The sequence below is a fragment of the Phalangium opilio genome, unplaced genomic scaffold (genome assembly GCF_054372755.1).
Source record: "Phalangium opilio isolate 3A_F unplaced genomic scaffold, DU_Popi_V2 ptg000048l_1, whole genome shotgun sequence".
Taxonomy (NCBI): Eukaryota; Metazoa; Arthropoda; class Arachnida; order Opiliones; family Phalangiidae; genus Phalangium; species Phalangium opilio.
Genome location: NW_028324170.1, coordinates 5359488 through 5371034, shown reverse-complemented (window position 1 = coordinate 5371034; position 11547 = coordinate 5359488). Strand labels below are relative to the sequence as shown.

Sequence of the window (11547 nt, the reverse complement as noted above, 5' to 3'; positions counted from 1 at the left end):
TTATAGCGAAAATTGGAGGGAGATTTGAATTTGAAAATTTTGTACGCTCTTGGGGAGTCTTGGCGAATTACCGGTGACTTCGATCGCACGCATAGACATTAGAATATGAATTAAGAATTTCAGCTGTCTGTACATTTATCTTTTGGAGCTTAATCGCCTTCGTGTTTTCATTCTCGGTTAAAAACTACTTCGGTGGGCTATTTGGTTTTATTTTTTTCTGGCAACTCCCAGAAAAGTAATACCATAAGTGCTTATGGTAATACTTTGGCGGATCTATTTCGGTCTTGGGTTAAATAAACTACTTCAGCGGGTGAGAAAACGACCTAGCTCAAAGCTGGGAATTCAACTGTTCCTCTTGTATATCCATGTTCGCGTGGAATTAGTATAATTATATTTAATTAATGCAAAGTAAAAAACAAAAATCTTAGTTTTAAAGTTAAAACATAGAGGAAATGAAATTCATGCTATGGAAATCAAATAGGAATTAAATAAAATGTTAAACGCTCTGATATACAGACTATTCTTTCAACGACTCGTTTGCTTCCTAATTCCTGTTGAGATATTAATATTTTGGGGTATGCAGTTTGCTAAAATGTTTATTTCCAAAACATTCTTTTCTTTAAAAAACCTTGTACAATAATACAGTTGTATAAATAAATGTTAAAATTCGTTTACAATGATATAACGGTTACAATCACCACTATGCCTCTGTTTACAAGAAATCAACGCCCAACAGGTGGTGCGCCTTGTCATCATGGGTATCGAATGAATTCAAAAGCTCCACGAAACCAAGGCACTTAAATATCTTGGAATTTGGTTCCAAGACGCAAATTTGAACCTCACTTTCGAAACTGGGGGCTGTTAAAGCCACAACTACGGTGTTGTTCTTGACGCACGCGCAAATAGGCGCCGCTCCTACGTAATTCGAAATCATAAACCTTGAAGCTTTGTTCCTACCTTCACCAAGAGATATGACAGTACAAAAATTGCTCTTTGAAAATACGTAGAGGTTGTCGCCATTCATTAGCATCGGGTGGGATATTAAGGGTGCTACACCGAAAATTGGTGCTGATAGCACGGCAATCAGTTCTAATACTGACGTTTTTAAGTCATACTTATAACATCTTCCGTTAGTCATTAAGTACAATACTACCCCGTCTTTAACAGTTGCATACATTCGGCCGTGCATTTCCAAATCCAGTTCCTTTTTCTTGCAAAGACCGGAGTAATTGAAAATTGCTAGTTTCACCTTGGCATTTTCGGTGTCCCTACCAAGAAAGACGTATGTCGCAAGATCATCTTCAAAGTAACATACAGAGGCCGTTAGATACTCGACACTATTGGTTAATGATTCGGGGATTGGTTTTAGTACACCATCTTTCGTCGCGAAGCTGTATTGATAGATGTCCTTCTGTCCGACTAAGTACAAGTCGGATTTTACTTGCAATACTTGTTTCACGGGGAATGGCGAATATAAGGTGTACCTCCATAAATAAAATAATTATAATTATAATGTAAGTTTGCATTTAAATGACCAAGCCATCATGATAGACAAGCTGTTTAGGTTACGAGTCGTCCATCAGACCGTACAAACGACTCAAACCTATTCTAGCATGATTAGCTTCTGATAATTACTTTGGACGTATATGGTACCTTTGAGTGTCATTCCCTAAGTATATGGTGGTTTTCACCGTCAAACCCTTGACTACCGTTGCTCCTATGGTCAGCTTAAGCGAGTTGATTTCGTTTTGCGCCATTTCATGGACGACGTTGACCGCCGTGAACGCGTTCCTCAGATACCTTTCAGCATCATCGGTACCGAAGGACATGGGCCAATCCCTTGGTGGTAGATGGAACTCTTTTGTATCCATGAGACACCTTCCAACTTCCGCGAAAGGTAGTTCACGGATTAGGGATTTTTTTACTAAGGCACTAGCTTCCTCCTCTGTTAAGTCACTCCACGAAATGAATTTCAGGACCAGTGAAAGTCCAGCCATAAATTTCTCGGCGACGTTGAACTTGGATTGGTCGATGACATCAAGGGTTTCTTGATTGGGTGATCGGATTAGGTCTAAGAAGTCCTCCACTAAGCGTCGAGATAGACAATGCAATCGCACGAAACTGCTTAGAAAATGGCGGTAAATAGGGAGAAAGGTGTGTCGCAAAAGATGCGTCATGATTTCAGAGGAGACGTCATTGACGCCAAGTTTTAGCGCAATTTCGTATGGAACGTAGAATTGGTTGAAGTTTTTCCAGTGTCTGACTTCCTCCTTACATTCATCTAAGTAAGAATCAATACACAACATGTCCGCAATGTCTATCGCCTTCTCGATCTCAAAGACCTTTTTATCCTTGAAGTAAAAAAAGTAATGTAAATATTTCTTCTTAGGAAACTGAGAGTAAATAATAAATAATGACACAATTGATTTTTTAAAACCATAGTCACTCTGTATAAGTTTGTAGCCTTTAGCTTGACCACAAAATTATACATTTTAAGACAAAAAATTTGTAATAAATAAAATTTAGTTTCTACTCTGAGGTCCAAAGGTTCCCCGTACATGTAGTCGATCAACCACGAAAATTCCTTTCTGGGAACTTCCTTCAACTCCACGAATTTGCAAGATTTTTCCACGAAATTTCCAGTGAACATGACCTTGAAGTACTTGCTGTAGGTCGCGAGGACCACTTTGTGTACATTAAACCTCTCCTTTTCTACGATGACCATGAAGTCTGTGGTGGCGTTTTCTTTTCGATCTGTATCTAGCTGCTTCAAGAGTTTGGATTGTCGGCAACATTGTGGAAAACAATCACTCCCACGTGTCGGTGAACATACTTCTCGTGTTCTATGTCGACGTTTGAGGGCGCAAGGGCTACCAAAATTGCTAAAGTTGCTGATATTGCTTGGTGAATTGGACATAATTTCTGTGGATAAATGAGTGGATTTAAGATCAGTTGTTGAAAACACTCGCGCCGCAAATGTTGTAAGTCAACTAATTTCACAATTCGACTAGGTAAAAACTTGGACTACTTCGAGTTTGCACGTTTCTGGTTACGCAACTAGAAATGGAGTTAATACCAGTTGCTGAAAACAGTGCAACAAACGTCGGAAACTAATAAATCTCATAGTTTCTCAACACTTGCTTATGCGAGTCTATACAACTTCAATCATTAAAATCTTTGCGCCTACGACCCATTTTTGGTTATACAACTAAAAAATGGTATGATTATAGTTTGTGGGTAATCAGCCATAACTGACGTAAATCGCCGAGTATTAAGTGGAAACTATTTTTACAGTATATATCAGACCTCGGGGACTTCCGGAAAATATGTCTCAAAAAAAAAAAAGAAATAAATTTTTTTTTTTTTGGTTATAACATTTGGGGGTGACGAGCTAGGGCTTGAGAAGCATTAGAACTCCATAGGGAGGCGATAAACAACAAAATTTTGGAAAAGGTGTAATATTATTTGGGAAGTAAATGAAGATAAACAACAAAATTTTGGAAAAGGTGTAATATTATTTGGGAAGTAAATGAAGATAAACAACAACATTTTGGAAAAGGCGTAATATTATTTGGGAAGTAAAAGAAAGATAAAGAACAACATTTTGGAAAAGGCATAATTTTAATTATAATTTTTTTTTTTTTTTTTGAGACATATTTTCCGGATGTCCCCGAGGTCTAATATATACTGTAAAAATAGTTTCCATTTGATACTCGGCGTTTTACGTCAGTTATGGCTGATTACCCACAAACTATAATCTTACCTAAAAAATGTCGCCAAAAACTGAGAGAAGTTAGCCAGAAATATTTCGTGGTGTGAAAACATCTTTAGTAATAAAGTCTTTACGCTAATCAATGCATTATAAATTTTCGCATTCGGTAAAACTTACACTTGACGAAAATTTGCAATAAAACCGACCAAAATCTTGATCCTGATTGTTGTCACGGAATGCCGACTAAAATAAAATGTGCTTACTTCCGAGTGACTCACGTATTATTGTAATACCGATTTTCAAAGTATCAACTGAATAAAATTGGTGCATTCATTATCAAGGTTATTTTTTTGGTAAGTTAGTGTAAAAAACTAAATGTCTATAATGATAGGAAGCGTGGAAACTTTGAAAAAACACCTTCTATAAATTTTAGAATAGTTTTTTTTTTGACTGTGTTGCAGTCGCGATAAATTTCCGAATTGGACCAAACTTCATATGATATCAGTAACCTTAGGCCTATTAGTTTTGGTTGAGCTTTTTTCAAAGATGGGACGTAGGCGAATACCTAGCCATAAGCCTGCAATGAGCGTGCTATTCTAGACCAATGACATTTTACTTTTATGATTAACTCCTATTTAAGGATCGTTTTATTGAAATAGAAAGTAAAAACCAAAAAAAGGTTAATTTCTAAAAAAACATGCAAAAAAAATTTGTGTTCAGTTTCTACTGTTAAGCGGCCTTTACACGCTCAATGTTTTGCACAAATCAAGTGGGGGACATTTATAAAACTCATCATCTTATAAATTATTCCCAAGAGTTTTCACTAATTGTGCAAATAAAAATCTATCATGATATTGTAAACTCAATTTGTAGAACAAAATTTTTAAATTTTATTGGACAAATATATTGATCATTCACTTATATTGAATATTTTATCACAATAAAAAAGTTGATGTTGAGGTCATGGACCGTGTACAATTTTATTGAACAAACATAACATATAAATCGTTAAATACACAGACTTTAGATTTATTCGAATGCGAAATATTGTTCGTATTATGAATAACATTTTGAGCAATCAAAACTCACTCAATATATAATTATGTTCAGTTTTTTTTAAGCAAATATTGTCCAAAATATATCGCAAATGACTTTCCATTTCCAAAAACATATTGTAGCATTATATTTGACCTTTGCACAAATATTAGTCTGGATAACGTTTTATTTATACATTGTAGTTTAAATAACGGGCCCCACGTTTTTTGCGCAAATTATTGAGCGTGTAGGGTGCCCTTTTAGAACGTATGATTAAAATATACAAGCCTAAAAAAAATCTGGCTTAATTGATTTAATTCTTATAATAATCACGTGAAGGTCTAAAAATTAATATACGTTTCTTTAGATTTAAATATCTATATGTATATAAAAAAAGAAAATAAAATACGGTTATCTTTGCAAAAAATATGAAAGTCCTAATATAAAAGCTAGTAAACCAGTCACGTAAAGCATATTCATTTCAAAGGACTCCGACGAGATCGTACAATATTTGAAGCCAGTTATCAGATAATCAATCGACGTAGTTATATAATGAGGGAGTGTATTAGTGTCCACGTTGGTCAAGCCGGAGTCCAGATTGGAAATTCCTGTTGGGAATTGTACTGCCTCGAACACGGTATCAGCCCTGATGGCACAATGGACAGCGCCAAGGACATGACAAGAGACTCGCCAACGAGCTTTTTCAACGAAACCAGTTCGTCCCATTATGTCCCTCGATCCATCTTCGTTGATTTGGAGCCAACTGTCATCGACCAAGTCAGGAAAGGACCCTACCATCAGTTGTATCATCCTGATCAAATGATTACTGGGAAAGAGGACGCCTCAAACAATTACGCCAGGGGCCATTACACCATTGGCAAAGAGTATATTGATGTTGTCATGGACCGATGTAGAAAACTGGCGGATCAGTGTGAAGGCCTTCAAGGTTTTCTCATCTTCAGGAGTTTTGGTGGAGGAACCGGATCTGGATTTGCCTCGCTCTTGATGGAGAAATTGTCCGTCGAGTACGGAAAGACTAACAAATTGGAGTTTGCAATCTACCCATCACCTAAGGTAACTTATAATACTCCGTCACTTGCAGATTATTTTTTTCATCTTAGGCTTAACCTAGTGGCACTAATTTCTTTCAGGTGTCCACGGCGGTTGTTGAGCCGTACAACTCCGTCCTAACAACGCACACTACTATGGAGCACTCGAATTGTACCTTCATCGTTGACAACGAGGCCATCTTCGACATCTGCTCGAAGCAATTGGGCATCGAAAGACCGGACTACCGCAACTTGAACCAAATAATCGCCCAAGTAGTCTCGTCAATCACGGCTTCCCTGCGATTTGATGGTTCCCTCAATGTGGATTTATCGGAGTTCCAGACGAACTTGGTGCCCTATCCTCGTATCCATTTTCCATTGGTCACCTACGCGCCAATCATATCCGCCGAGAGGGCCTACCACGAACACATGAGCGTAATTGACATCACCAGGTCTTGCTTCGATCCAAATAACCAGATGGTGAAATGCGACCCTAGACGAGGCAAGTACATGGCTTGCTGTTTGCTTTACCGTGGTGATGTGGTACCGAAGGATGTCAACGCAGCCATATCCGAAATTAAGAAAAATCGAACAATTCATTTCGTTGATTGGTGTCCAACCGGCTTCAAGGTAATAACTTGCTAAAAACCCATTAGTCTTCGGTGGAAGCTGGGAGATGGCGATGTTGTAGGCTTCATGGATTCCAACCTTTTTTGAAATTCTAGGTTGGTATCAACTCTCAGGGCCCGAGCGTCGTACCAGGTGGCATTTCGGCTAGGTCAGTAAGAGCAGCGTGCATGCTTGCGAACACTACATCAATCGTTGAGGCCTTCAGCAGCCTCAACCACAAGTTCGATTTGATGTACTCGAAACGCGCTTTTGTCCATTGGTACGTCGGAGAAGGGATGGAGGAAGGCGAATTCTCGGAAGCACGCGAGGACTTGGCGGCTTTGGAGAAAGACTACGAGGAAGTCGGATATGATTGCGTGAGCGACGAGGACCCTCTCGAGTCGTTTAATGAGTACTGACTGGTGCGCTAAGCTTGATATTTCTCAACGTAGTATTGAGATTGTCGTGAAAAATTTCTTGTAAAAGTTATATATTATTGTTGATTAACTTACTAACAACTTAACTCTTTCATTAAATAGTTCCTAATTTAAATAATATATAATGTATATTTATTGAGATTGTCGTGAAAAATTTCTTGTAAAAGTTATATATTATTGTTGATTAACTTACTAACAACTTAACTCTTTCATTAAATAATTCCTAATTTAAATAATATATAATGTATATTTAATGATTTTGTAGATGAATATAGATTCTTGTTCCATAAAATGCATAAAATTTGATTGTAACTGTAGTTCTTTTCCTACCCCTTATTTAATTCGGTTAAGCCTGGATATAGTATTGAACGTTAACTTGTATACGCCGTAGGAGTTTCGTTGTTGTATTTCTAATAAATCAACTTAATATAATGTGATCATTCATTTATTGAACTGTGAACATTTGCAGCGTTGTTTTCAATATTACTTTTTTACAATTTATTCATGTTATATTTTATAAACTATTAACATACAATCTTTTTAATATACAAGATTCTAATATTTTTGACGAAATAATAATTGTCATGAGGTCCGTGAATGTTTTACAATAGGTTCTTTCAAATATTAGTCTGGATAACGTTTTAGCTATACATTGTATGTACCTTAATTAACGGGACCCAAGTTTTTTGCGCAAATTATTGAGCGTGTAGGGTGCCCCTTAACTCTTCTTGGTTTCTAGTCGTACAAAACACTAGGGAAAAGTGCCATCGGTAATGCAATAGCTCTCTTAGATAAGACCTCATACTGCCCTTAATGTATAAGTAGGGTTTTTGATCATCTATGCCGTGTCGTGCACCTAAAAATGGACATCAGTGCATAAAATATGTTGCATATCAATATCGCAATTATCTTAACTAAACGCCAGGCGATATAGTTAATTTTCACGTGAGACAAATGTCATCTGGTTCTTGCAATGCAAATTTATCGAAGATTTAAGGTTAATATAATGATTAAAGATAAAATAAATAAAAACCAAATGCAAAAATTGGATTATACCATGGGTCATTAATCGACATTTTATGTAGCGCAATTTCAGTCATGGGAGTTCTAAGAATCCCAAGCGACTATTTATGAAAATAACACATGCGCAGTTCCTCATGAGCGTGTTTTAGCAAATTCGCTAGAAGACGACAATCTCATGCAACATTGAACCTAAGCATAACCATAACGATAACCTAAAAATAAGCCTAAGCCTAACCTAAACGTATGGCTAAGCCTGATCTATAATATTACACAGTGCGGGGTCATGTTGCTGTCTTATCCCTCTGATATTCTTTGAATAATAATTGGCAATCAATAACCTGTTCGAACTTATCATCCATGTCATTATCGTATCTGATAATATTTTCCAGTCGTAATTTCTGTTGTTCAGAACAGTTTGACTTTCCCACCGCAGATACGCGATAATTATGTCTTAACTAATTAGCGGATAATTCCGCCTATATAAGGCTTCGGAATGCCTCCTTCAAATATTGTAATTCTCACCGTCTTACAACGCTCTACCCATCAACATGAAGGTCTCAGTTTGCTTGTTAGCCGTTGGGCTCCTTTTCTTGGCCAACAATGTCCAGCAAAGTCAAGCCCAGGATGGACCATGGGGTGCCATTGCTGGAATTGTCATGCAAAGGCTTGGCAGGTAAGAATGTATTTTTTTACAAACTTCTTAATTTCACGAAATAAATACTGGTTACTCTCAATTTTAAATAATTATTTTCTTTTTAATTATAGCCTTTTCGAAGAAGGACCCTTCGAACTCTTCGGTCGTCAGTGCCAATACAAAGTTAAGCCTAGCTTCGCCAAGTTCAAGCTGACCTACAAGGGTAAAGCTTACTGCCCAGGATGGACCGCTTTGGACGGAAACTGTAAGCCATTTCACCCCAACTAGTCTTGACTCAAAAGTAACTCCCGTGCTAATTTTTGTCATCCGAAACTTTAATAGCCCGCACCAAGAGCAAGAACGGAGCTGTTGAACACGCCATCTCCGACTTGGTTGGAAAGATCAGATCCAACGGTAAGTTGGTCCTGTAGAACATGCTAGCTTGATTGTAGGTGATTTTGCAACCTTGGAGGAAAAAGTATGATGGAGTAGAAATTATGGTGCTGAGTGTACCTAGCGATTCGATAGGGGCGTGGCAAGAAATACAATTTATTTAAACGCGGCCTCATTTACGCAGGTTTGGTCAGCGATCAAGAAGCCAACGAATTCTTGCAACGATTCAAGGGTGGATTCTAAAAACTGACTATTTGTAATGAATAAAGATCATTTTGAAGAGTTCTAAGATTGATTTTTGTTTATTTCGATTTGAAAGTACTAGTTTAAGTCTACTATAATTTATTTGTTCATCTCCTATCTATTTGGATAATTATTTATTTATTTATTTTTTAAAGAGCTTAACACTTAACTATACTTTAAAAGTCGAAAGAAAGGAATTTATATCCTGCCGAGATAATTTTCCAAGAAAATTATACAGAAATATTTCGACATATTATAACGAGTGAAAACAGAAATTAGCCAAGTGTTCATGTAATTTATGCAAATGAATTACTAAAAATATTCATAATCCGAAAGTACGCCAGAATATTTGGCTCTATACTGAAGCCATGACGAAAACTAGCCAACCAATGTAGATACTTCTCGTAACGGCTAAAGCGTCGGTGTTATGCAAGGATAATATGAAAGGGATTAATAGGAGCAGGAACAAACCCTTCCTCGTAAAGTTTGCAAGTTCTTTCCCTGCTTAATGGTTAAAGGATTTTACCTCCACGGTATTACATACCGGTTTCTCCTTACCATGCATCAAATCTTGCTGAGATTAACAATAATAGCATAAGGTTATAAGCATGTTCCATAAGTTTGTCACTGGTTTCTGAGAGCTGTTATGAAGTGACGTAGGCGAAACGTCATAGATTCTCGTAAAGCGACGCCTGGTGAGGCCCTGTCTAAGGCTAAGTACAGACTAAATAGGAAGATGGACTACAAAACCGAGTGTAGTCAATTCTCGCTTGTCGTTCTCGAACTGCCTCTCAGTAAGTCTCTAGCATTACGAAGTATAGGAAGAATCATACTTATGAAACATATCTTATAAACTTATGCTATAACCTAAGACGTTTTCCGCAACAACTTGTTTTTCCTGTCATACTAATATATATTACGTTACTTCTGTTTATCACCAAGCTGACTCTTTTAATATAACAGGAGAGAAAAATATTAATGATAAAACCGGAATTAAGTTTGGCATAGTTTCAAAAACAACGGAGTCAAAAACCGAGATGAAGGTTAAAGCCTACTGTGTCAAAACGCTATGGCGTGTTTTCTAACTTTGATAGAAGTCAGTCAAGGACATTACATACGCATTCTGAATTTTTGAGTTCGACGTTCTGTGCCATTCCTTAATCACTCTCTCTTCATGGCCATAAAAGCAGCGCCTTATCTTATTTACATGAAAAAAAAAACATATCACAAATCGTAAAGCCGTTATATAGTTATATCTAAAATACAGTGTGCTAAAAATATGATTATGTTATATTATATTAGAGTTTCACTCAATTTAAAAAATATACATATACTTGTAGTTGTTACTGAAAACAAATTAATTTAATTGTTTTACGGGTTCGATGCTGTCTCAACATTGCGATGAACTGAACCAAACCACTTCTAATGAACCTTTCCCCCATAGTGTTACTGATATCAACCCTGATGCAATTTGGTCAAATTCGATAACTATCTGTGACCGTGCATAAATTACACACACACAAACAAATAAATAAACAACATTCTGAAATAAATAAATAAATAAATAAAACCACAAACCCGGTGATAGTTTCAAATTTTAACGGTGGTGATTGTTGTGTACGTGTTTCCTTTAATAGTAAATTGTACTCGATATCTATCGAGAATGTTTTAATGGTCGAAACTATCTTTTTTCTCGATAGTTCCGTTAAATGAAGTGGATCTGTTTTCGAATCCATTTCACAGTGTTTCCGGAAAAGATAGTGATAAAGATGAGAAGAAAAAAAAAACAACAAAATAAGTACTCTAATAATGATAATAATAATATTTTGAAGACTTGTAAACAAATATTTTTGAAACAGCCCTGGCAGAGAAGCTTCCTTTAAAGAACATTGGTTTACGTTATTTAAAAATTGATTTCATTTAAAATATTCAATGTATTTATTAGCTTAAACTGATATCATAATTTGATATGGCTTACTCTTAGTATTTATCAATTCATTATCAATAATTTTTAAAGAATTTAATGGGATGGAGGCGGATACTCTCACGAAGAACACCGCAATATGGCTAGGCGAGATGGAAGTGGCTTAAGATGGCTCCTCTCATTTCCACCAAAATGGCGGTGAAGTGTACAAAGGGGAAAGCACACTATGGCCTAAGAAAGGGTCTGACTTTCAGTATTGGAGATTTTCACCTCTTTTTCCTCACTCCCTTAGAGATTGCAAATTTTTTGTTATAAATTCCGACTGTGTATAAACGTATTAAATAAATGTCGATTTTAGGAAAATAAGAGCGATTTTCTCCACCTAGTAACAACAAACAAAATCGACAATAATCAAGAAGACGAAGTATAGAATGCAGAGGGGCAGACTAGTCATCTTTGGATCCCATTCAGACATAGAAACTTATGAT

General features: G+C 36.5%; 3 protein-coding genes across 4 annotated transcripts; 2 read left to right on the top strand and 1 right to left on the bottom strand.

The window, feature by feature from the left end:
* Positions 1-578: 578 nt before the first annotated feature.
* LOC149673934 (uncharacterized) lies at positions 579-11428 on the bottom strand. 2 transcript variants are annotated; one of them, XM_089839734.1, is made up of 5 exons: positions 10714-11428; positions 3890-4023; positions 2534-2922; positions 1654-2351; positions 579-1484 (listed from the first exon to the last, which is right to left on the bottom strand). In XM_089839734.1, exons 3-5 carry the CDS (start codon positions 2915-2917, stop codon positions 713-715), a joined length of 1854 nt encoding a protein of 617 aa, XP_089695860.1. In that variant the 5' UTR covers positions 2918-2922; positions 3890-4023; positions 10714-11428; the 3' UTR covers positions 579-712. The 2 variants fall into 2 exon arrangements, with proteins under 2 accessions (XP_089695860.1, XP_089695861.1); XM_089839735.1 differs by lacking the exons at positions 3890-4023; positions 10714-11428 and having other exon boundaries at positions 2534-3040.
* LOC149673936 (tubulin alpha chain-like) lies at positions 4923-7357 on the top strand. Its single transcript, XM_089839736.1, has 3 exons — positions 4923-5821; positions 5899-6426; positions 6522-7357. The coding sequence occupies exons 1-3, from the start codon at positions 5300-5302 to the stop codon at positions 6822-6824; spliced, it is 1353 nt and encodes a 450-aa protein (XP_089695862.1). The 5' UTR covers positions 4923-5299; the 3' UTR covers positions 6825-7357.
* On the top strand, positions 8405-9181 carry LOC149673935 (anti-lipopolysaccharide factor-like). Its single transcript, XM_089839738.1, has 4 exons — positions 8405-8538; positions 8631-8764; positions 8842-8913; positions 9077-9181. The coding sequence occupies exons 1-4, from the start codon at positions 8414-8416 to the stop codon at positions 9133-9135; spliced, it is 390 nt and encodes a 129-aa protein (XP_089695864.1). The 5' UTR covers positions 8405-8413; the 3' UTR covers positions 9136-9181.
* Positions 11429-11547: the final 119 nt, after the last annotated feature.

What these genes read in the sequence shown, in the direction of transcription:
- LOC149673935 (XM_089839738.1), top strand. Translation starts at nt 8,414, where the DNA reads ATGAAGGTCTCAGTTTGCTTGTTAGCCGTTGGGCTCCTTTTCTTGGCC. An exon ending in GTCATGCAAAGGCTTGGCAG is followed by an intron (nt 8,539 to 8,630) that starts GTAAGAATGTAT and finishes TTTTAATTATAG; the next exon opens with CCTTTTCGAAGAAGGACCCT. An exon ending in TGGAAAGATCAGATCCAACG is followed by an intron (nt 8,914 to 9,076) that starts GTAAGTTGGTCC and finishes TCATTTACGCAG; the next exon opens with GTTTGGTCAGCGATCAAGAA.
- LOC149673936 (XM_089839736.1), top strand. Translation starts at nt 5,300, where the DNA reads ATGAGGGAGTGTATTAGTGTCCACGTTGGTCAAGCCGGAGTCCAGATT. An exon ending in CAATCTACCCATCACCTAAG is followed by an intron (nt 5,822 to 5,898) that starts GTAACTTATAAT and finishes AATTTCTTTCAG; the next exon opens with GTGTCCACGGCGGTTGTTGA. An exon ending in GGTGTCCAACCGGCTTCAAG is followed by an intron (nt 6,427 to 6,521) that starts GTAATAACTTGC and finishes TTGAAATTCTAG; the next exon opens with GTTGGTATCAACTCTCAGGG.
- LOC149673934 (XM_089839734.1), bottom strand. Translation starts at nt 2,917, where the DNA reads ATGTCCAATTCACCAAGCAATATCAGCAACTTTAGCAATTTTGGTAGC. An exon ending in GGGAACCTTTGGACCTCAGA is followed by an intron (nt 2,352 to 2,533) that starts GTAGAAACTAAA and finishes TTTTACTTCAAG; the next exon opens with GATAAAAAGGTCTTTGAGAT. An exon ending in TTAGGGAATGACACTCAAAG is followed by an intron (nt 1,485 to 1,653) that starts GTACCATATACG and finishes TTATTTATGGAG; the next exon opens with GTACACCTTATATTCGCCAT.